We start from the raw sequence: 23,447 nt of genomic DNA, 5'->3' as shown, positions 1-23,447 counted from the left end.
AGAAAGAGTAAAGTACTGGAGGCTCCCTGTAAGGGAGGGGGGTTTGAAAGCAACCAAAATTTGACCAGGTTGTGTTAATTAGGACAAAGTGGCAGAGAACCTCCTAACAATTATCAAAACCATCAGTCAAGAGGAACTTGTCCAGACACATGGTCAAGGGATTGATCCACAATGGAAAAAAACTGAAATGATTCTCTAGTGACTTGGAAGTTCTGGGTAGGAATCTTGTGGATTTGGGTCTTCAACGATGTTTTCCTCTTACCTTGCAGCTGAAGATTGTGACTGTAAATCAAAAGGAAGATATCTAAGTATACAGTAGGTAGTGCAAGACAACTCACCCAAATGATCTAAGGAAATCTCTCTCAGTGTCCCAGTCACACGCAATCTCATATGCACTTTCATGTGACCATGCATCTACCCAGTCTTCCCTCCTTCATTCTCTCTTTATGGTATCTGAAGACAGCCCAATGTCACCTCTTTGACGATGATGCCCAAGCTCCTTTGGACAGTCACTTCTTTTGCCCCACACTCATAGCACTTGGCAGTCACACCAGTTCCAGTATTTATCCCATTGTTACTACCTTATAAGCATCCTGTTATTACACCAGGCCGTGCATTCTTACAAATGTTTCCTGAGGGAAAGGACAGATGGGTACGACTTCAAGGCCACAGTCTAAAAGGGAAATGGCTCAAGAGACATACGTTCTTTCAAAACAATTCTGCCAACTCCATCACAGATGAGCCTGTTGGAGAGGCAAAGCAGAAAGCACCTCCAGAAACAAATGTTTCCTGATGAGCCCATGTTTCCAACGGGCATGAATATGGGATGGCAGAAAGGCACGTAATGAAACTCAAACAAAAGCAAAACACAAATGACACAAACCTCTAAGAACAACAATGGACAGCTGAAGATCTGCATGAATAGAAGTTTGTAAACAATGCAACGGAAAAAGTAACAAGGAAATTCTATGGATGTTGAGATGATGAGAAGCAATAGGCCCACTGCCTATGGCACCCAGGATGAAGTTAACTTACAAGAGAGATAAAGTGGATCTAGTCCAATCCTATTTTGCAGCTCTATCAAACAGACTAGGTGGGCTTCCCTGGTGGCGCAGTGGTTGAGAGTCCACCTGCCGATGCAGGGGACGCGGGTTCGTGCCCCGGTCCGGGAAGATCCCACATGCCGCGGAGCAGCTGGGCCCGTGAGCCATGGCTGCTGAGCCTGCGCGTCCGGAGCCTGTGCTCCGCAATGGGAGAGGCCACAGCAGTGAGAGGCCCGCGTACCACAAAACAAACAAACAAAAAAAAAAAAAACAGACTCGGTAAAAAACTAAAAAGCACAGAGCATCCATGGCTAAGAAGAAAATGAAATCCAGGATGAAGTCTCTAGCCCTATAAGAAGCAACTCCTTGAGTGGTAGAACCATTACCAGTAAGAATCACGGAAAAAGATTAAAAGAAAAAAAAAATCCTGGTTAAAAAGAAAAACAACACAGATTCTGGAAATGACACACTAAAAGCAGCTTGATACCAACTCCCAAAAAACAAACTGACAGATATCAGACAAATCATTTGTGATTGCTTAAAGATGAATTATTGGCTGCCTGGAGCCACCACTGGTATGCTAAAATGAGTGAATACAAACTAAAATAATTATCTTTTTAATAGGGCTGCTAGATTTGGCATATTGATGGACAAGTCACAGGAGGCGGTATATGAAGATTTCACTAAGGCTCTTGAAAATGTCTGTTGCTACCTTCTTAAAAGTAAGATGGAAATAGCCGAGCTAGAGAATTTGGTTAAGCAAACTTAGAGAAAATTGATTTACAGCAAGTAGAAAGACTTAAAGATAATTATTTAACTACTAATGGTAGTAGTTAAATAATGAATACGCCAGACTGCATAAAGCTCTCCAATCCAGCATTTTTATCAACTATTTGGATAAGGACGTAGAAGGCATGCTGTTCAGGCTGTGTAATTTGGCCCAAGCTGGAAAAGGACAGCAAATAGGTTTGATGTTGAAAATCAGGCTTCAAACTTCCTGGTAACTGAATAATGAATGGAAAACAAGATAAAATTAAAATTACAATTCACAAGGAAAAACACTCTTTTCCCTCAGTGTGAGTATGATTGTCAACAAACTAAGGAAATATGATGCTGTATTAACAAAAGTAAGGATAACAAGTAATATTCCTACAAATACATTATTCAAGACCATACCAAGATGGTGAAGAATCTGAAAACTATTTTATGTGAAGAGATTTAGAAACTTAGGATAGTCAGCCTGGAAAAGAAAAGGTTGAGAGAGAATATGATGTTATCTTCAAATACATGCGATGAGAATATACGAAAGAAGGATTTTATTTATTTTGTGTGGATCCTAAGTAACTGGGAATGAGAGGAATAAGTTGAAAGGAAATAAATTTTAACTAAAAATTAAAAAACAACTGTCTACTAACAAGAGCTTTTCAAGCAAGAAACAAGTAGCCTTGGGAGTCCCTGGGACATTCCTCTGGCTGGAAAAACTCAGATCCAGGCTGGAAAAGGCCTATTTGTCAGATGCAGCGGAGTTTCCGGCCATGGCTTGGTAGCCCAGATGACCTTTGTCTTTCAACTAAAAGATTTTATGTTTCTGAACTTAGACGTGGTGCCTGTAGTAAGATGAGGAGTGGAAGAAAAGGAGATATCAAGTTTATATAAACTTGACACTTATTTAAGGAAATGCTGTCTTTTTCTGATCTCTCAAGCACTTCTTTCAAGCCTCCAGGACATTACCTAGTTACTATATTACCTGGTGCTTCTACATGCCAGACCTACTCTCAAGAGAGGGGCTGAAGTTTCTCATACGATGCGCCTATAAAAGAAACTGTGTACTAAAAGAAAGTCATGGAGACACATTAGATTTCTGAATGCAGGAAAAGAAATTTCCCAGCTGTTATCCAAGTCATACAGACTCTCCACGGCACATTATTACTTACTAGCAGGAAGATTTGCTAGTGCCTTGCTTTCTGTACACAGAAGAGAATACTTCAACAGGCCCAACCAGCCCTTCTCATCAAACTTACTGTCCATCAAGTTCCTATACAGATGTTACTGCCCACAGCATAAAGATTAGCATTTTTCATTTAAAACAAACATGAACAATTGATGCTCACCTACAACAGAATAATTGTATTAAAACATTAATATTTTAAAATTCAGTCACTTTTAGTTTATTTTTAAATTCATATTGGTTAAAAAAAAAAAAAAGTTAATACCACCAAGGTACTCTAATTCCAAGCTGGTACATCTGTTTCTTAAAATAATACCCAAAGGTTCTATAAACTTAAACACTTAGGAATTCTCCAACTACCTTTGGATATATACCCCAAAGAGGGCACATTCTAATAAATTATTTAAGTAACTGTTAAAAAACCTTTTATGGGAAAATTTCTATAAAGTTTTCAATGAAGATATTACAACTGAACATTTCTATTATGGAACAGATTTATTCTATTTTTATATTATACTTGGAGGGTGCTATGGGGGTAGCGGTTCATGAAGGCTTTGGAGTAGGACACAAGAAGGAAGAATTCCCGGCTCCATTACTTGTTAGCTGTATAACTTGGGAAGTCACTAAACCACTCTGAGCCTGTTTCCTCATCCGTCAAAATGAGGAAAATACCATCATCTAGCCCAGGGGTTGTCCTGAGATTTAAACGAGGTCAAATCTGTAAAGCTCCTGGCACACAGTGAGCAATCAGCAAAGGAGAGGGTGGTATCATCAATATAGACAATAAAGTCCTTATAGACCCTGGATGGACAGAGTACAGGCGACCTGGTGTGGCTTATCTCCTGCTTTATTGCTCTGCTAATATTCTCATGACTCTACACAAGGGTCAGTCATTAAGTTAGCCTCTGTGAGGGACCGCCCTGTCTGAATGATCATATCCATTACCTGACAGACATGCTCAAATAGCTTCTCTTCCTCCTCCATCTTCAAAAACGTACTCTTCCTTGACCTCCACATCTCCCTCCTGCCATGGCCCTAATTTTTGGCTTCGCTTCCCAGACAAGTTCCGAGAAGAACTGCCTAGAAGTTCTGCTTCCACTCCCTTATTCCCCATTTACATTAAACTGGCTTCTCCCATCATGGTACTGAAACTGCTTTTATTCAAATCATCAATGACTTCCAAGTGGCCAAACTTAATGGATACTTTTCAGTCCACATCTCAATTTACCACTCTCTGCTTTCAAAACTTCTGATCATTCTCTCCTTCTTCAAATGCTTGCTCTGTTCTCCTGACTACTGTGATTCCACTTCTGCTGGATTTCATCCTACTAGATCACTATATGTTGGGTTTACCCAATTCTGTTCCCCATTCCTTCTGTTCTCTTTTCACTTTACACTCTCCCTACATGATCTCATCCATTCCTATGGCTGGGGCCAACAACTCTTCAATATCTATCTCAGCCCAGACCATTCTGTTTTCACTCCAGATTCACATATCCAATTAATTGTACATACAATGGTTCCACTGGGATGTCTCATAGACATCTCAAACTTAACACATCCAAACTTAAAGTCTTGAGATTCCCTCTCAAAATTGTTACTTTTCTAGTTTTCCCATTTCATGTCATGGAATCTCCATTCATGCTTAATCCTTATTCCCAAACATCACCAACAAGGCCCTGAACGACCTGCCCAGATTACTCTCCACCCTTCTTGAACTATCCTCACTAAATGTACTCTCTTCCAGCCACACTGACCTTCTTGCAGATCCAAGAACCTGCCAAGCTTTTTCCCACCTTAAAGATGTGAAGTCTAAGTGTTTCCCCCTACTTAGAATAGTCGCTCCCTTCCTTTTTCCCCAGTCCTTCACCTAAATATGTAGATCATGTGGGAAATTCATGCTCATACCCAAGATCTGCTTAAATGTCATTTTTCTCCAGAGTTCTTTCTTGAACATCACTCTTGTCTAATGTGGATACTTCCCTTGCAATTCTTTCATAACATCCTGTTATTTTCCCTCAGAGCAAACACTGCAATTTCTATTGACATATGCATTTATGTGTTTCTTTAATGTCCTTGTGAAAAGTAATCTCCATAAGAGCAAGACCCACATTTGTTGTGTTTGGCACTCTGTCCTCTGGGCTTAACAGGTGCAGGCACATAAGGTCTGTCTGAGACATAAGCAATGCGTAAGGTTCTCCTCCTAACACAATATACTTCAAATTCAATGATAAACATCAAATGACTCTAATAAAGTCTTACCTTTGATTAGATCAGAGAACTAGGGGATGTCTTAAGTATCTACTTGTATCAGATAATAATATAAAAACCAAATTCAAAATTAGGGAAAGATTTTCCTATGCATTAAAAATAAACAGGAGGGCTTCCCTGGTGGCGCAGTGGTTGAGAGTCCGCCTGCCGAGGCAGGGGACGCGGGTTCGTGCCCCAGTCCGGGAGGATCCCACGTGCCGCGGAGCGGCTGGGCCCGTGAGCCATGGCCGCTGAGCCTGCGCGTCCAGAGCCTGTACTCCGCAACGGGAGAGGCCACAACAGTGAGAGGCCCGCGTACCGCAAAAATAAATAAATAAATAAATAAATAAACAGGAAAGGGCTTCGCTGGTGGCGCAGTGGTTGAGAGTCCGCCTGCCGATGCGGGGGATGCGGGTTCATGCCCTGGTCCGGGAGGATCCCACATGCCGCGGAGTGGCTGGGCCTGTGAGCCATGGCTGCTGGACCTGCGCGTCCGGAGCCCGTGCTCCGCACCAGGAAAGGCCACAGCAGTGAGAAGCCCGCGTACCGAAAAAAAATAAAATAAAATAAAATAAACAGGAAGGTAAAGATTATATAGATTAGGTTTATAACTCAATCAATTTTATAATTTTAAGTTTTCAATGACCTGTTAAGACAGTGCAAATTTCACTTAAAGATAAATACATGTGTTTATAACATTTCTTTTATTTAAAAAATCCATATACTCTTATAAAAGAAAAATTATGTTTTCATATATATAATGTGGACATATTACTCATTTTTACATTTAAAATACATCTACTCTTATAAAAGAAAAAATATCCTGAAATCCTGATTACATAAGCTCAGAGTTGCAGTTAAAAAAAAATCAAATTTCTCTCAGTATCTAGTGAAAGCAGTTGATTTAGCAAAGTAAAAGGAATTATCCCCCACTTAAAAAAAATGATGGAGCCATTGAAATGGAGATGGCTCAGTCCCCAATGACCTCACCAGCATCTGCTTCAATTACCTTCTGAAAATGAAATAACCAAATTACCATTCAGCTTTCTGCTGTGCTAACAAAATTAATCTGAAATATCGAAATTCATCTGCTTTAAATTATGTATTACACAACTTCTAAACCCAAATCTCTTCAAGCTCTAAACTGTGAAGAACAAGCACCAAGGCTGTCATAATCAACAGGAACATTTTCACATACACAGGAAAAGTTAATGGAAAGATTGATGACCTAGCTCAAATCATCCATGACAGTAATGTGATTCAAATCATGCCACCTAAAAAGCAGGATCAGTCCATTTGGAATCTATTCTGCTTCGTACAACAGATGTGTTCTTGAACATGTATGTGCAAACTGTATTTTAAATGCCACAGAGTGATTTAGAAATATAATTAGGTTTCATGGCTGCTTTTTTTCTAAGTATAGAAAGAATATCTTAAGCACGGATAACTGGCCTCTAACCATTTCCTAAGTTCACAGGATCATATTTTGGCCATCTAGTTTGTCAAGTATTCCATAAGTACATTAATAAATACCATTTTAAAATTGTGATGTACTCCATAGCCTTGTTTTCTGGTTCTTCTATATGTACATCATACCCTCTGTTCACACCTAAAGAAATCTTGTCTCAAAACCACCAAGCTACATTTCTCATTTCAGTACATGATATATCCACCTCAAAGTCACCTTTGATTCTTCTCCAAGTGAAATCAGTTGCACGGTTCTAGTAATGGAACCATTAAGAAAAGCCCTCGGGCTTCCCTGGTGGCGCAGTGGTTGAGAATCTGCCTGCTAATGCGGGGGACACGGGTTCGAGCCCTGGTCTGGGAGGATCCCACATGCCGCGGAGCGGCTGGGCCCGTGAGCCACAACTGCTGAGCCTGCGCGTCTGGAGCCTGTGCTACACAACAAGAGAGGCCGAGATAGTGAGGGGCCCGTGTACCGCGATGAAGAGTGGCCCCCACTTGCCACAACTAGAGAAAGCCCTCGCACAGAAACGAAGACCCAACACAGCCAAAATAAATAAATTAATTAATAAAAACTCCTACCCCCAACATCTTCTTTAAAAAAAAAAAAAAAAAGCCCTCCTTGCTCTCCAGCACCTTCTGCCTCAGCAGATGCTAGATCACGTCTTGCTTTGGGAAGAGATCCAGGCCCCCCAATCCAACTAACATTTTCCCTTCTCATCCATAGGACACTCAGATTCATGCTCTGTGGTGCTGACTCATCTGTCTGTTTTATTTGGTGCCGAATCACATTTGCAAACCATAGGCCACCCTACATCTTGCCCAGTCTCTTTAAACCTGGCCCACTATCCTTTTCAATACTGTTTTCATTTACGTGTGAGAAGCAAAAAGCTAAAACAAGTAGGCAAGCCTGCGGCATGTTCACTGGCATAATATACCACAAAATGAGTACAGAAAAAAAAATGGGACATTAACCATTTTGGTTATGCAAACTTTATTTAAAATAGTAAATGAAGGAAGAGGGAAGTAAAAATGCATGAACACATGCCCTGTGACACAAGCACCAGGTAATCGTCTTTACAACAGAAGTGACCAAGCTGGAAGATTTTCACCTGTTAGGGCCTCCAACTCTGACTTAGAGAAGAAATAATAGGGGAATCCTTGGTATACCTCCAAACTACAGAGGAAGGTCAGGAGATTGCTGACTTTTTCACTGGTATGTAGGGACTTACAAAGTTTCCTTGAAAGAGCAGAGATTCCTTAACTTGTTCCAAAGTTCCTAATAATTCCTCTACACGGAAAATCAGAAAATATCAGTTTAGTACTTAAACACATTTAATTATTGTATCATTTAGATCAGTGAGTCCTATTTATGGGTAACTGATAAGGTTCTATGAAATTCAATTCAACATAGTTTATTGAAAAATATGACATAATAATTAAGATTGTGGTCTGTGAGGTCAGGCATACCAGGGTTGAGTCCTAGATCTGCTACTTCATAATTATGTGACCTTGGGCAAATTACATCTATGATACAGCTTAGCATCTTTGTCTGTAATTAGGATGATAACAGGGTAATTATGAGATTAGACAAGTACACAAATCAATCTCTGTTACATAGTACATGTTGGTTATCATTCAGAGTGAATGACTGTTAGGCGCAGGGCATGAAGCTAGACCCTATGAGGAATATAAAAACGAAAAAGAACTGACAATAAATAACACAAGCAAATAAGGCAGAGAAGATGAGAGTGCTACTGGGTGTATCCAAAGATAGACTATGCTAAGGGCCTCAAGAAAAGGGATAAGGAAGCCTAGTAATGCCTTGGCTCAAGTGGCAAGGGAGGGTACATCTAGTTATGTGTGTGGGTGGTGGTGAAGGATTAAATGAAACAGGAAAGGCCTCAAGGAGACAATGTCATAATTAAAGATGGGTGTGCCAGAGTGATGGGTTTGACATCACTGTAAATAAAAAGAGGATCGAGAAGGGCAGCTCTTTGTATGATGAAAGCAAAGTTCTGAGGGGGGCAAAGAGTAAGACATGTATAGAAAATCGAAGTAGGAGATAAAGACAGAAAGGTAGGAATGAGCCGTATTGAGCAGAACCTCAAATTCAAGGGAAGAACTGGGAATGCAGAAGTGACATATCTGAAGTGCACCTCAGGAAGACTAATGTGGGAGGATGTGAGGGAGGAAATGCAATCAGCATTTGACTTATGAGTTAGAGGGGGTGAAGACTGTAGGAATTTTCAGATATGAATTTGTGTGTGTGCGCGGGGGGAAGACAGGAAATTTCTATTAAAATCACCAACATGCTGGACTACAAGCATGAGCGATGAACTTTCAGAGCTGTGAGCACAAAGCATTTTCTGGTTCAGAACTCAATTTTCTCTTGCTGAAAAGTTGTTGTACCAGCAACAATGAACGGTTTCAAATGCATGTGACAAGAGTATCTTGAGCCAATCGTGTCAAATTTAAATCCAAACTCAGGAGTGAGTTCAGCTGAAGTCTTTCTTGACTGTCAGCAACAACATTTAAGAAAGAGGAAAAAAAAAAAAAAAAAGGAAGGAGGTGGCTTAAACCATGTACTTTTCACATGCTTTGGTCTTTCTGTGTCTTGGAGTCATGTCTTCGGCCTTTCACTGAAGGCCATGACTAGAGCATGGACAAGTTTCAAGGGATAAACTCCCTGAAATGTACACCAAATTTATGCCTATATATTTATTCTTGCTTTTTCTCAATTTCTCATTTATTCCTATATTCCTTACTTAGGCAGCATGCTTTTATATTAAAATTCATTAGTGCTTATTTTTCAATAGTGCTTATTACAAAGACTTTATACATTTTAATTCAGTCAATCCTGTCAACAATCTTAAAAGGTAGGTACTATTATTATTCTCATTTAAGAGAAAAGAAAACTATACAGCTCCACAGACAGTAAGTAGTCCTACAGAGAAGAAACCTCCAGGAGGCCCCAAAGCAGAAGTTGCCTGAGCTTAGTTCCATCTGGTGGTTTTGTTGAATTAGTTTCCTTGGGTCTCGCTCTAGGATCTGGGACAGTCCAGATCAGCAAGGGAATTTCAGGTTAAACAGAGACATGCTTGTCATTTATCCTTAAAATTAGTTAGACCCATTACACTGCACAGTGGGAAAGTATATTTATATAACAAGTATCTTATGTACAGCTTTCTTTGAGCAATTGGTTGATGTGTGTTAGATCAAGGAAATTTATTCTTCAGTGAGGAAAAATAACCTCACTGCCAGTATACTAAGCACCAAAGAATCCTCTAAATCAATGAATCATTGTTCAATATGGCCCAAAATAAAAATAAATTTTTAATTGTGATTCAATATAAACATCCTTATAAATATTTAAAAGAAAATTTTCATGAAATATTATTTATTCTGACTACATACAACAGATGCTGATATTTTCTATTCAGTCTAGCTCAGTCCAGATTGATCTATTCTATTCCATTCCATTAAAACAATGCTGTTTCCTATCCACTAAATTGATTTCATGACACCCCAATGGGTTGGTAACCTACAGCTTGAAAAGCAGTATTCTCCATGGAATTAAATCAAGTAACTCTGCCTGTTCTTTAAAAATGAAGCCAAAAGCATGAGTCTAACTGTTAATGGCTAAATGTTTATATGCATTTTTTTTAATCTGTAAAAAAAAAAGTTAATGATTTCCTGAAAGCATTAGCAGGTCAAACTTGGCCATGGCTGTTTTTCCCAGTAATGAATGACAAGCAATATGTAAATATTCCCTTAAGAGCCACTTGATCTGAATTCAAATCAAGAAAATAGGAAACATAAGCCTTAAAAGACATTACAGCTCAGGCAAGTGTTTACTTGGTAATCAGTAATATTTTCAAGTAAGGCACACACAGCTTTTTCACAGGAAATGGTTTTAAAATATTCTCAATTTTTTAAGATTAATAAAATTCCTGAATACTGAAAAATTTACAGTGACAAAAATTAAGACTCACAAACCATTTATATCCTACATTAAAGAAGCTGTTTTAAATATTCTCAATCTGTCAGTTGGCCAAAAAATACTTAACGGGCTTCCCTGGTGGCACAGTGGTTGAGAGTCCGCCTGCCGATGCAGGGGACACGGGTTCGTGCCCCGGTCCAGGAGGATCCCACATGCCGCGGAGCGGCTGGGCCCTTGAGCCATGGCCGCTGAACCTGCGCGTCTGGAGCCTGTGCTCCGCAGCGGGAGAGGCCACAGCAGTGAAAGGCTGGCGTACCACAAAAAAACAATAAAAAACAAAAAAACTTAACACTTGTTATATGTCAACCGGTACTTAACAAGGCACAAGGAAAGAGCACTGAACTATTGCTGAGTCCCTTCCCTCCAGATGGCCCATCTGGGGGGAAAATGACTGTAAACACATAAACAGCAAATAGGAGCTCAGAAGGTCACACACGAGACTGTCCTTGGATAGGGCTACGGACCACTACAGGCATGTGTCCCTAACAGCGCCAACAGCCCTCTAGGATGGTTCTTAGAAACTGAAATCAGATATGGTTTCCAATAAAGTTAACTAGAACATTTACTTCCAAATCCATATACAACTTCCCCTACTTATGATGCTATGAATATGTTCTAATCCCCCTCTCAAAGTAAAAATTAATGTTTAATGCTGTTTAAACTGATACAACATGGAATGAAGAAAAATAATCAGAGATACAGACAAAGCAGACTGGGGTTCAGGGGCCAGACCCTCCATTTAAAGGGTAAGTGACTGGAGGCAAGTTATTTAACCTTCCAAACTACAGATTCATCATCTGCAATTCTATCTATTCATAGGATCATGGTGAGGTTGAAGTGAGGGAATGCACATGAAAGCACTTTATAAAGCACCACAAGTGTTATTATTATTAACTTTAGAATCAGTAGGCATAGTAAAACTGAGAAGATATTAACCAAATATTAAGAAGGTATAGAGTTTACATGTACCAAGCACTTAAAACGGGTCTATTTGCTTTTCATATACCAACTCAATTAAACTCTGCAATATGACAATGTCTGAATCCAACAACTGGTAATAATAGGGTTTTTCCTCAAATCTGGGACATACTAAGTTTCTTCTCTAATGGTCCTTGGCTAGCAGGAAAAAACAATTAGCGACTGTTTATTAAAGGAAGGGCAAGAGTCCACACCACACCACTCCACCCACATGGTATATGCATTCTTAGCCCAGCTGTACCACAAAGAGACGGCTCTTCCCCTAAGGTTCAAAGACTGCCTCCGTGGGGCTGGAGCTGGGAGCACTCCCTGTTGTCCTCAGCAGTGCTGCAGATCAACTGGCCAGGCACATCCAGGTGACGCCTTCTGCTGGATCTTAGACTCTGGACTTGACCAAGAGGGCAAGCTGAGATTTTCTGTCCAAATGTTATCTCTGCATTCATTTCTATTATGGGCAACTACTCTTTTTAGACAAGATGCAATCCTAGGGTGTAAAGTGGATCACTGCAATGCAAACCACTGACTTACACAGGTGGGGTATACAGACTGCATGTTTCCTATTGCCTTGGTTGGTTAACAGTCTGACATTAACCATGTTACGGATGGATAAAGTACATAAGACATGGATTATGGGATGTCTTCAAGTTATAAACAAGTTGTTTTTAGAAAAGGTCACTTATAACTTAGATCTTTGGAATCCAGGATGCATTTCTGCACATTAATTTACAGTGGTATAAATCAATGTTAAGCTGCCAGGACTGCCCACAGAAATCTACTCAACCCACAATGTGAGCAGCACGAGGTCTGGTAACCTGTGTTCTATGGGCGCCATTCTGCCACTGAGCTGCCACATGGCCCTGGGCAGCATCCAGAGCATAAGCTCTGGATGGAGAAGGACAGAGTTGGGCACAAATGCTGCCTCACCCACCTGCTGTGTAATCTCAGTGAAGTTATTCAAACCCCTTGAGTCTAAATTTCCACAGCAGTCAAATCATATTTGGGGATGAAACATATATATAAAGAGCACAAAGGGACCTACACGAAAATCACTACAAGGGTACTAAATTCTGCAAAAGCCAAATAATGTCAAAATGAGTGTGGAAGAAGGGAGCCCTTGAAAAAAAAAATACCTGCATTCTAACTACAAGGGAAGAAAGACGGAGCAGGGGCCATAATGAATAACCATCACTCCAGAGGATAGTACAGAAAGTACAATTTGCTTTAATAATTCAGTCTTTCATTTGGTTTCAAGACTTGTCAAGTATCAAGGAATTAATACACACATATATAATATACTAATTTTGTATATACAAATTATTTGCAAAAGCATGGAAAAGTGTCTCATGAATCATTTGATCTGTAATAAACAACTGGTACAAAACACTGAAGATGGTGAAAACCAGGTGGGGCAGAGTCAGGAGATCCTGAAAACTCCAGAATAGATTTATCTAGTAGTGATGCTGACTCACATGTCCATGTAGATCTACACAGGCGTATTTCAAGATAAATTATAAGAAAGAAAGTATTGGGTGATCCTCGAATCACTAATTTCAATCCAAAATTATTAATATGGGGCCTTTTAGGGACTTCCCTGGGTGGCGCAGTGGTTAAGAATCCGCCTGCCAATGCGAGGGACATGGGTTCAATCCCTGGTCCGGGAAGATCCCACATGCCGTGGAGCAGCTAAACCCGTGCGCGGCAACTACTGAGCCTGCGCTCTGGAGCCGGCAAGCCACAATTACTGAGCCCGTGTGCCACAACTACTGAAGCCTGCGTGCCTAGAGCCCGTGCTTAGCAACAAGAGAAGCCACCACAATGAAAAGCCCACGCACCGCAATGAAGGGGAGCCCACGCTCGCCGCAACTAAAGAAAGCCCGCATGCAGCAACAAAGACCCAACACAGCCAAAAATAAATAAATAAATAAATTTATTAAAAAAATAAATAAAATAAAATAAAATGGGGCCTTTTAAACTTAACTTTGCTTTGATGTCAACTTCAGAGAGAGAGAGAGAGAGAGAGAGAGAACCATCAACAAAGGGGGTAGGTAAAGAATTATTTACTACATACAATCATACAATGTTTATGAAACCACAGGGTGAAATAGTGCACCAAGAAAACAGAGACTATTTAAATACTCAGAAGGGTAAAGGGATGGGGGGGTTAAAAGCAATTTTTAGGATTTCTGATACATATTGTGGTAGCAGGCAGAAATCAGGGCAAATCTTCCTTTTGCTCTCCTCTGCACACTAGCAGAGATTTGCATAAGGTGGTATGGCTGCACCCTTGGCCTGACTCTTTATATTCCTCCCTAGAGACCTTGCTTGGAGGGCCCGTATACACACACTCCAGAGCAAACTGCCCTAGGTTGTCAGAAACCAGCTTTCAGGCAGGTCCAGTTGGTGATTCCACTTTATGGAATTCCACAGTTTAGTCAGAGGTAGTTGAAAAGATTTATAACTTTGGCTGCCTCTTTTCTAATAATAACGTTTTTGGAGTGTGTGTTTGTTTGTTTGCTTTTTGCTTTTAATAGCTTGACCATTTGGGGCTGCAACTGCATTACAGTAGCTAAACTGCACGTTTATCTTTTTTCTCTCTCTCTCATTTCCTAGTAACTAGTCACGGTGATCTACTATTTTAATGGTACCACTGACTATTGGTCTTGTCCTGCTATCCCTATGCTCCTAGGATCACTCTCCATTTTTGGATATGTTTTGCTTTTTCACTGCTAGAATACTTTTCACAAGAGGTCAAGGCAAGCATGACAATTAAATTTTGTATTTCTGAGTTGAAAAAAGTATGCTGTTCTTCCAGAAGTTTCATCTTGCATTCTCCGTTTAAGGGGCTCCCCTCACTCTACATCTTAGGAGCAAGACATGGTTAGCCATGAGCAGGTTGTTCATGAACCACAGTCACCTTTACTGTTAGAATCAGTTTGGAAGCAAACTGAGAAGGCACTACAGCCTTTGAAATCACTATATAGAGGCATCCCTAGGCAAAAAAAAAAAAGAGAGAGAATCTTGACCTAAATTCACATCTTATATAAAAATTAACTCAAGATGGATCACCAACTTAAGTATGAAACATAATACTATAAAATATTTAGAAAAAAATGAAAGAAAATCTTCAGGACCTAGGGCTAGGCAAAGAGTCGTTAGACTTGATGCCAAAAGCACAATGCATAAAATGAAAAACTAATAAATTGAATCATTAAAATTAAAATTTAAAACTTTTGCTTTGCAAAAGACTGTTTTAGCAAGTTGAAAAGAAAAGCTACACACTGAAAGAAAATACTGGCAAACCACATATCAAAGGACTAGTATCTAGAATGTATAAAGAACTCGCAACACTGAACAGTAAGAAAACAATCCAGTTAGAACACAAACAAAACACATGGAAAGACATTGTGCTGAAGAAGATGGACAGATGGCTAATAAGCACATGAAAAGATGTTGAACCTCACTAGTCATTAAAGCAATGCAAATTAAAACTACAATGAGATATCACCATACACCTCTCAGTATGGTTAAAATAAAAAAGAGTGACAATACCAAATGCTGATGAGGATGACAAGAAACTGGATCATTTATACATTGCAGATGGGAAGGAGTAGAAAATGGTACAGCCACTCTGGAAAAGAGTCCAGCAGTTTCTTATAAAATTAAACACGTACTTATCATTCGACTCAGCCATTCCATTGAGCCTTTATCCCAGATAAATTAAAACTGACACTCACAAAAAAATCTTTACACAAATGATCCTAACTTTATTTGTAACAGTCCCAAACTAGAAACAACCCAAATGTCCTTCAATGGGTGAAGGGTTAAAAAACTGTGATACATCCATAACATGGAATACTACTCAGCAATAAAAAGGAACAAACGGTTGATACATACAACATCTTGGGCAGATCTCAAGTGCTATGATCTGAATGTTTGTGTACCCCCAAAATTCATATGCTGAAACCTAATGCCCAATGTGACGGTATTAGGAGATGGATGTCTTTGGGAGGTGATTAGGTTATGAGGGGCAGAACTCTCATGAATGGAATTAGTGCACTTATAGAAGAGGCCTGAGAAAGCTCCTTGCCGCTTTCACCACGTGAAGTTACAGTGAGAAGGTGGCCTTTGATGAACCAGGAAGGGGGCTCTCACCAGACATAAAGCCTGACCATGATGGCTCCCTGGCCTTGGACTTCCAGCCCCTAGAACTGCGAGAAATAATTTCTGTTGTTTGTAAGCCACTCAGTCTGTGGTATTTTGTTACAGCAGTCCGAATAGACTAAGATACCAAGGGAATTGAACGAAGTGAAAAAAAATCTCAAAACATTAGATACTGTATGATTCCATTCATGTAATATTTTTGAAATGACAAATTATAGAGATGGAAAACAGATTAGTGGTTGTCAGGAGTGATGGGCAGAAGGAAGAAGGTGAATATGGCTACAAAGGGTAGCACATGGGATATTTTTGATGGCATTGTTCTGTATCTTGATTGTGATGGTGGCCACACAAATCTACACGTAATAAAACTGAACAGAACTAAATACACACACACACACACACACACACACACACCCCCATACACAAATGAGTGCTTCAGTGCTTGTAAACCCTGGTGCAATCTGAATAAGGTTAATGGACTGTATCAATGTCAACTTCCTTGTGATATTTATTATACAATAGTTATGTAAGGTGGGAAACTAGATGAAAGGTATAAGATATCTCTGTATTATTTCTTAGAACTACATGTGAATCTACAATTATCTCAGAATAAACATTTAGTTCTTGTTTATTCTAAGTGTCCTATCTTTCAATGGTCCACCCATTAGATGCCTGATTTCTTCCTTCCCCAAATAATCTTGCACTCTCTGCGGTCCTAATAGGAAAAAATAATTCACTAAAATTAATAGTATAACTCTTGTTTTCCAAAAGTTCTTATTCCTGGTTTACTATTACTAAGTGAAACATGTCCTTTGGATACAACCCTATATTTGAATACTGACTCTTATACTACATGAAACGGACAAAATACTTACTTTCTGAGTTACCTCATTAATAAAACAGGGAGAAAACCTATCTCACAAGTTTATTGTGAAGATAAATGAAATAATAAGTAAAGTACTTGGCACACAGTAGTTCCTTAACAATCTAAAACCTAGCTTAATTTCTGAATAAAAACATCAAAGAAAAACTTTGTTTTTCAGTTTCCAAGACTTACGTTTGGAAAACAGGAAGTGCATCTTTAACAAGAATATTGGGGCTGGGGACGTGGTGAGGCTGAATTAGTTCTTAAGAAGTATTTCAATTTAGGAGACCATAATGATCATTTTAAGCCTATGTTCTCACACTGAGTTTGAAAACATTCCAGTCATCAAAATGATTTATAAATGTTTTAATGTACCATTCATGTTATTATGATTAGTGAGTGGCTGCCATACAGATGGTTAAATCTGTAAATAGTAACCAATAATATAGTAGATTACTCCTATTCAGATACTAACACATGTACATATGTTGGACGAGTTCAAGTTTTAAAAATGACAGATACTACAATGATACAATTTCATCCATTCCATTTACCTACAAAAATACTTTTTAGTAATAGACACCCCACAATGTAATAAGCTTTAAACATGTCAAAGATTTTTAGTTATAACTCAACTAATTAAGCTACAGAGCAGCAGGAACTAAGTACTTAGGATTTAAAATTCAATGTAGGTTGTTAAACACAAGATTCTGAGCAATCTGCAGTGCAATGCATATAGAATGTTAGATTCCCTGAGCAGTACTGGCCTGAGAGAACTGTCAAGGACAGAAAGAGAAGAACCAATCAAATGTTACTTCTCTAGCGTAAATAAGAAAAAGGATGAAACAAAGTGCATTTAACTTCTACTGGTTACCTGCTCTGTTTATGAACAGTCACAAATCACAAAATGCCAAGTAATACTTTTAAGAACAAAGTCCCCTCAAACATTTTTTAAGTTCTGATATAAATTTGCAAACTGAATGCTTACCGAGCAAAATAACTTTGTTTCCGTTCCTTCTTCTCTTCCTTGGTATCCATAATATGCAATCAAAAGTGCAAAGTATTTGAAAAATGCCTTTTTAATCAATGAGTCATCACCCTGTAAAAAAATAACAAAGTGACTGTAAATTAAGAAGTTTATAACGGCAATATGAAGAATGAAGCAGGGTGGAGCTACATGGCCCCAACAAATGGAAGCTAAACTTTAACCGGTAAGCATAGTCACGAGTCATATATGAAATACAAATGCCCCCGCGGGAAGGGGAGGGGGGCAGGAAACTACAGTTAGAATGGAAGAGTTAAACTATAAAATAAAAAGTGGCTGGAAAAATAAACTGAAGTATTTTCCTCATAATTAACAATTCTTTCAAAACGTGCTAAAACAAAAACCACTGACTTTAGAAGGCTTTAGGCTAGCTATGCAGAAGCTAATTTTTTTTAAATTTCTGAATTTATAATCACTCTTTTGAAGCCATTAATGACAAATATATCTCATACATAATGAGGAAAAATGGATCACTTAGGTGTCTTACAAGAATGTTCTTTCTTTAAAAACAAATCAGTGCTCTATTTTACTTCGGAAACATGCCAGCGAGTACGTCCCACTTAAGCAAATGTGGAAATGAAAGTTCAAAGCCTCAGGAAGCTATTCTTCAGAATGGCTTTATATGCTTGTCTCTGCCACTCCTTCCTTCCCACCCCTGCAACCCTCACCTAAGTTTCCCGGAAGCAACCCAATTTAAACCTGTAATAAGAGGTTGTCTCCAGATCAATCTCCCTTAAATATCACTTTCACCATGCCATCCCCCTGCTCAAAATTTCCCAATTTTTGAACTGCCTGGTTCACTAATCTAAACTGTCTGCACCGCATTAACCTTTCCTAAAATCTGTCTTTTCACCCTGAATGAGTCTCAAAGTAAAAGCAAAGAATTTTCATTAATCAAAATTATTTATCCATCTCAACTCCGTAAACAATTTAATTCACAATATATATTACAGGGAAGGTACTGTGATAAGTATCAGAGACCAAAGATAAATAAAACATGATATTTGGCCTAATGAAATTTATTGTCTTGCAAGGGAGACACTTAGGATTTCAGGTCAATGGGATACAAATCACTATGAAGAAGGCACAGGGCCTAGAGGAAGAACACTTAGCCTTATGCAGGGCCCACCCCACCGCAATCCCCACATACACCAAGATCTCAAGGATGAGTATGGGTTCCTGGTTAAACGGTACAGGAAGCAAGTCCAGCTTGAACAAAAGCAAGGAGACACAATATTTCTCTGTTGCTCCAGGATCAAATGTGAAGCAGGGCAACAGTGGGAGATAAGGATGAAGACATAGGCAAGATTAGGGTCATGAAGACCTTTCATGTCATGCTGAAGAGTTTGAACTTGATCCTAGCTATGCATTTTGTGCTGCCACCCCCTTCCCTGCACCTATGTCAGCACCTATGTCACTAAGTGATCACGCTGGCCCAAGGGCACCACTCCCGGCAGACATCACCAAAGGGGAGGAGGGAGTGTAACACATACAGATCACAGAGGATGGACTTGAGAGGATGGAGAACGGGGAAAACGGACGCACTAGAAAGATATTACAGTAAAACTAGTAGAGAGAGGAGGGCCCACACTTCGGCCAGCAGTATTTGACACAGAAGGAGGGGGCACAAGTTCAAAAAATATTTAGGAGGCAAATGAGTTCAGATTTGGTGACTCATTCCATGTAGACAACATGGGACAGAAAGGAATGATAAATGCTTTCCAAGTTTCTGCTTCAGGGACTGGGTAGACTGTGAAACCAAAGATATGATACAATCTACAGGAAGTGGCATGCATTTGGGGCGGGGGGCAGAAACAGATGAAAGATCAGTTTTGGACACGCTGCCTTTGAGTGTTCATGGGATAGTCAACTGGAAACATTCACCAGATGTTTGATTTCATGTAAAGCACAGGAGTGCAGTGAGGGCTAGAGAAAAAGATTTAGAAATTATCAACATATGGCTGTAGTTAAGGGAAAAAAAAAAAAACAGTACGATAACACCCTGCAGGTATGACAACTATGCACAGGGTCCTGTATGGAAACAATGGATGACACAGTTTCAACTCTTACTGCTTGATCTCCATGGCTTTGACATGGTGGTGCCCTCAAGGGATTTACCAACCAGTAGGGAAATTAAGATGAGTGTCGGGTCAATGGGATACAGTTGGTTAAACTAACTCCACAATAAAATGTGGAGTTAGTAACCTGGAGCTGTCCGAACAATAACACTAAGAAACCAGAAGACACAAAGTTCAATTCTGATTGAGGTGACAAAGTAAACCTTCTAGGGTGGTGAGGATTTCAATAAGTAAAGAGGAAAAAGAGACAGCATTCCAGAAAGCGGGAATACCTGAGCATAAGTATGCGCATGAAAAGGGCAAGATGGGCAGAGTAGCTAACGGGCAGAGAAAGAAAACCAACCACGATGCCCACCTTCTGTTAAGTCACTATTTCAACGTATTATCCCCATGTTCTCTCTTTTAATCCTTACACCCACAATATGAGTTAGGTATCCTTACTCCCATTAAACTGAGGCTGAGAGATACTAATTTCCCTAGTTCAACATGACCAGCCTTGGTGGAGCAGAGATTTAAATCCAGTTTGGTGTACATTTCAATGTCTTTCAATAACCTTTGGAGCCAGAAAGCATTTGGAGATGAGTTAGAAAGAGTGGTCTGGAATCAGCAGCCTCCAACGCCCCGGCGTAGACTCTACAGGTTAGGACAAATGTACCTGGCCACGAGTAGGATGGGGGTCACTGAGACCTCCAATAGGACTGCCTCAGTGGAGCAGTGGGGATGGAAGCCACGCCTCAATGAATGAGGGAAGTACTCATTCAAGAACTGTGGTAACAAAGATAAACAGTGGCCGAGTGTCCAACTCTCCTAACCTCCATTTCACATGTGGCCTGAACCCACTGGGCTCCTCCCCAACTCTATACCTTAATCCTTACTCTTTTCCCAAGCTTGAGGTAACCTTGCTACACTCCTTCTGACCAGATCCAGCACAAGGGCCCAATTCTGCTCCCCCGACCACTCGTGTGACCTTCTCTCTTGGCCGTGTAAGCGTACTTCACGTGTCACTTATCACTTACTGTGAGGCACTTAATCGTACGCTGTGTGACAACGCCACTTCACTTACCCTTCTCAGCCCCAAACAAACCAAAGTTCCTCCAAGTCAAAAACCATCATGTTTCATACTTTCCTTATACTTCTCTAAATACCTAACACAGAACTAGGCAGAAAAGCCACATAAAAGCTAAGCAAGGAATTAATCCAGTCCTGGTGATAAGATCAATTATATGGCAAACTGATATCAATCCAAGGATTCCTCCCAAATTAACAATTATTTGGAAATGGAGAATGTAGGTTCAAGCCAGCCTCTCTGGAACTCCAGATAGAATTAGAACCCTGGCTTTCTGCCCTGCCCTGGGCCAGGTGGTTTATTTTAAAGTTCCTCTCCTGCATGCCACCATATGTGATGATCTCTGTTTATTAGATCTCCCCTCATGAATAAAAATGAAGTCATAACAATCTAATTGGAAAATTTTTATATTGCAAGCTGAGCCAGAAACTAATATGTGGTTCCAGTGGAAAAATATTGACAAAAATAAGTACAAGAGGAAAAGATTAAATGATCCGAGAACTGACATCTGGTGCTGCTGTGTCTGTTTAGAACTGGCAGAGCTCTTTTTCCATTTTCTATTTGATAAATAAAAAAATATCCAAATCTTTGGTTTCTTTTAAATTTCTGGGAATTTATACATTTCTTAAACAAGACAGATGCAGTTCTTTCAGGTCTAGGCACACCAACAGATTAACCAGAAAGAAATCAGCAAAGGACGCTATAAAAATGATTTGCACAGCGCACCACCCAGCAGCCTTCATGCTTCAGTGAAGAACCAGAGCTCCTTTAAATCAGTCTCTAATGGGAACTACATTTTCCATTATAAGTGGTTATAATGGGCTTCTTAAAAGCCCTTTTTTCATTTAATGCTGACTTTCTCCTCACATCAATAAACGCTAGACTCATCCAAACACTGAATTACAAGAGTCTCCTGCATTTACAGTGTGTTACATTTTTACATTTACGGTGTATTACATTTACGGTGTATTACATAATTACAAGAGTCTCCTGCATTTATGGTGTATGAGGGAACACAAGATGTATCTTCTATTTAAATATTATTTTGTAATCTTAAATCAGAATGGTCAATTTAAACCTACATTCAGTTCATTATTCAAAAAAACAAAAAGAAACCGGCACATACAAAATCCTTACCTCATAAGAGCTGTGTTGAAGACAAAGTATTTTCTGTGTCACCAGCAAATGTTTGATGCTCCCCATGACACCACTTAGAAGGGATTTAAGGACAGAGCTACCAGACTCCCTAACTACATCAAACCAGTGTGGACCCACAGCCCAGTGTGGCTTTTTGGCTTCACATCTACACTGCAGCTCCTTGTTCATTCAGGTATAACCAGCGAGGACTAGAAAAACACCAGAGCACCCATGATGTCCATCAACTGTTTTCCCAACAACAGGTTTCCTATTATACAAATGAAATAATGACAACAGCACGCTTTAAGGCTTGGTCACACTAAATTTGGCCACATAAGGAAGAGACCAAAATGTACTGTTCTATGCAGACATTTCCTCCTAGAAAATACTTAGACTTATACTGAAATATGACAGGTGTTCAGTCTTTCTCAAAGCCATACTGTCATCTAAACACGTAAAGGGTATTCAAATATCAGTGTTAACCAAGGTCAGAAATTTGAATACTCCTTTTAACAAGAAACCTGGGAAGAAAGACACAGAAATAGAACAAAAGTCTGCCACAAACATGTGGCGGGAGCATCTAGGAGATAACGCCCCCAGATAAACAAATGTGTGTCACAGAAGCAAAGCAACAGAAAACAGAACTTAATGGCAACAAAGAACTAAAAAGTTATGCCTGAATCAAGGTGATGATCAAGGACAGGCCAGTGGTCTATCACTTGAATGGGACAAAGGCAATGGATGGCAAAATGACTGGAGACCTGATCAACTCTTACTCCATTATTCTTTGCCTAGGGAAATGAAATTAGACCTGAAAGAATTAAACAAATGTGGGTTTCAGTGCTCTTTTACCTAAGATGAGTACAGAGGTTTCATCAAATCTCCTAGATACTCTAAATGAAGAATCAACTCTGGGCTAGACAGATCACTTTATAAGTTCTCTCTAGGAAGAGAACGTGCAAATGAGATTTCTAAAACATCACTGGCAGGGTCAGGAGTTGTTGAATATGTGGAAAATGCCAAAAGCCTGACAAGAGGCAAATACTTTTTAATTTTCAACAAAATAGAGAAGGGAGTGTGCAAATTACACAGTGGAGAACATCACATAGATCCGTAGCAAAACTTTAGACGTGATCATTAAAGGCAGCTTAGCAAGGGCTCAGAAGAGGAGGCGGTGAACGCTGAGATCCATAATGTTAACAGAAAACCAACCATTCAGCGGAACAACAACAACAAACAAGCAGATCCCTTTTTGAAGCATCTACCATGGACCAAGGACTCTGCTGGAGATACAAAGATAAAGACAGCACTCATAGGCCAGGAAGCTCAGGTGGAACAGGCAACGGACACCCATCAGCTGGTAAGACGAGTGGTCCGATATTGGTGGGTACAAGGAACCACACAGCACA

At 39.7% G+C, this 23,447-nt stretch overlaps 1 protein-coding gene across 3 annotated transcripts in view; it reads right to left on the bottom strand.

Annotated features, from left to right (window-relative positions):
- NCOA7 (nuclear receptor coactivator 7) overlaps positions 1–23,447 on the bottom strand; it is a 144,884-nt gene that overhangs the window by 101,966 nt on the left and 19,471 nt on the right. For all 3 annotated transcript variants that reach the window (XM_079939509.1, XM_079939511.1, XM_079939510.1), the window contains exon 2: positions 17,701–17,811. In XM_079939509.1, the coding sequence (XP_079795635.1) occupies positions 17,701–17,750 (50 nt within the window). In that variant the 5' untranslated portion in view covers positions 17,751–17,811. The remainder of the gene's footprint in view (positions 1–17,700; positions 17,812–23,447) is intronic.

The sequence above is a fragment of the Stenella coeruleoalba genome (genome assembly GCF_951394435.1).
Source record: "Stenella coeruleoalba genome assembly, chromosome: 12".
Classification (NCBI taxonomy): Eukaryota; Metazoa; Chordata; class Mammalia; order Artiodactyla; family Delphinidae; genus Stenella; species Stenella coeruleoalba.
This window is presented reverse-complemented; position numbering and strand designations above follow the sequence as displayed.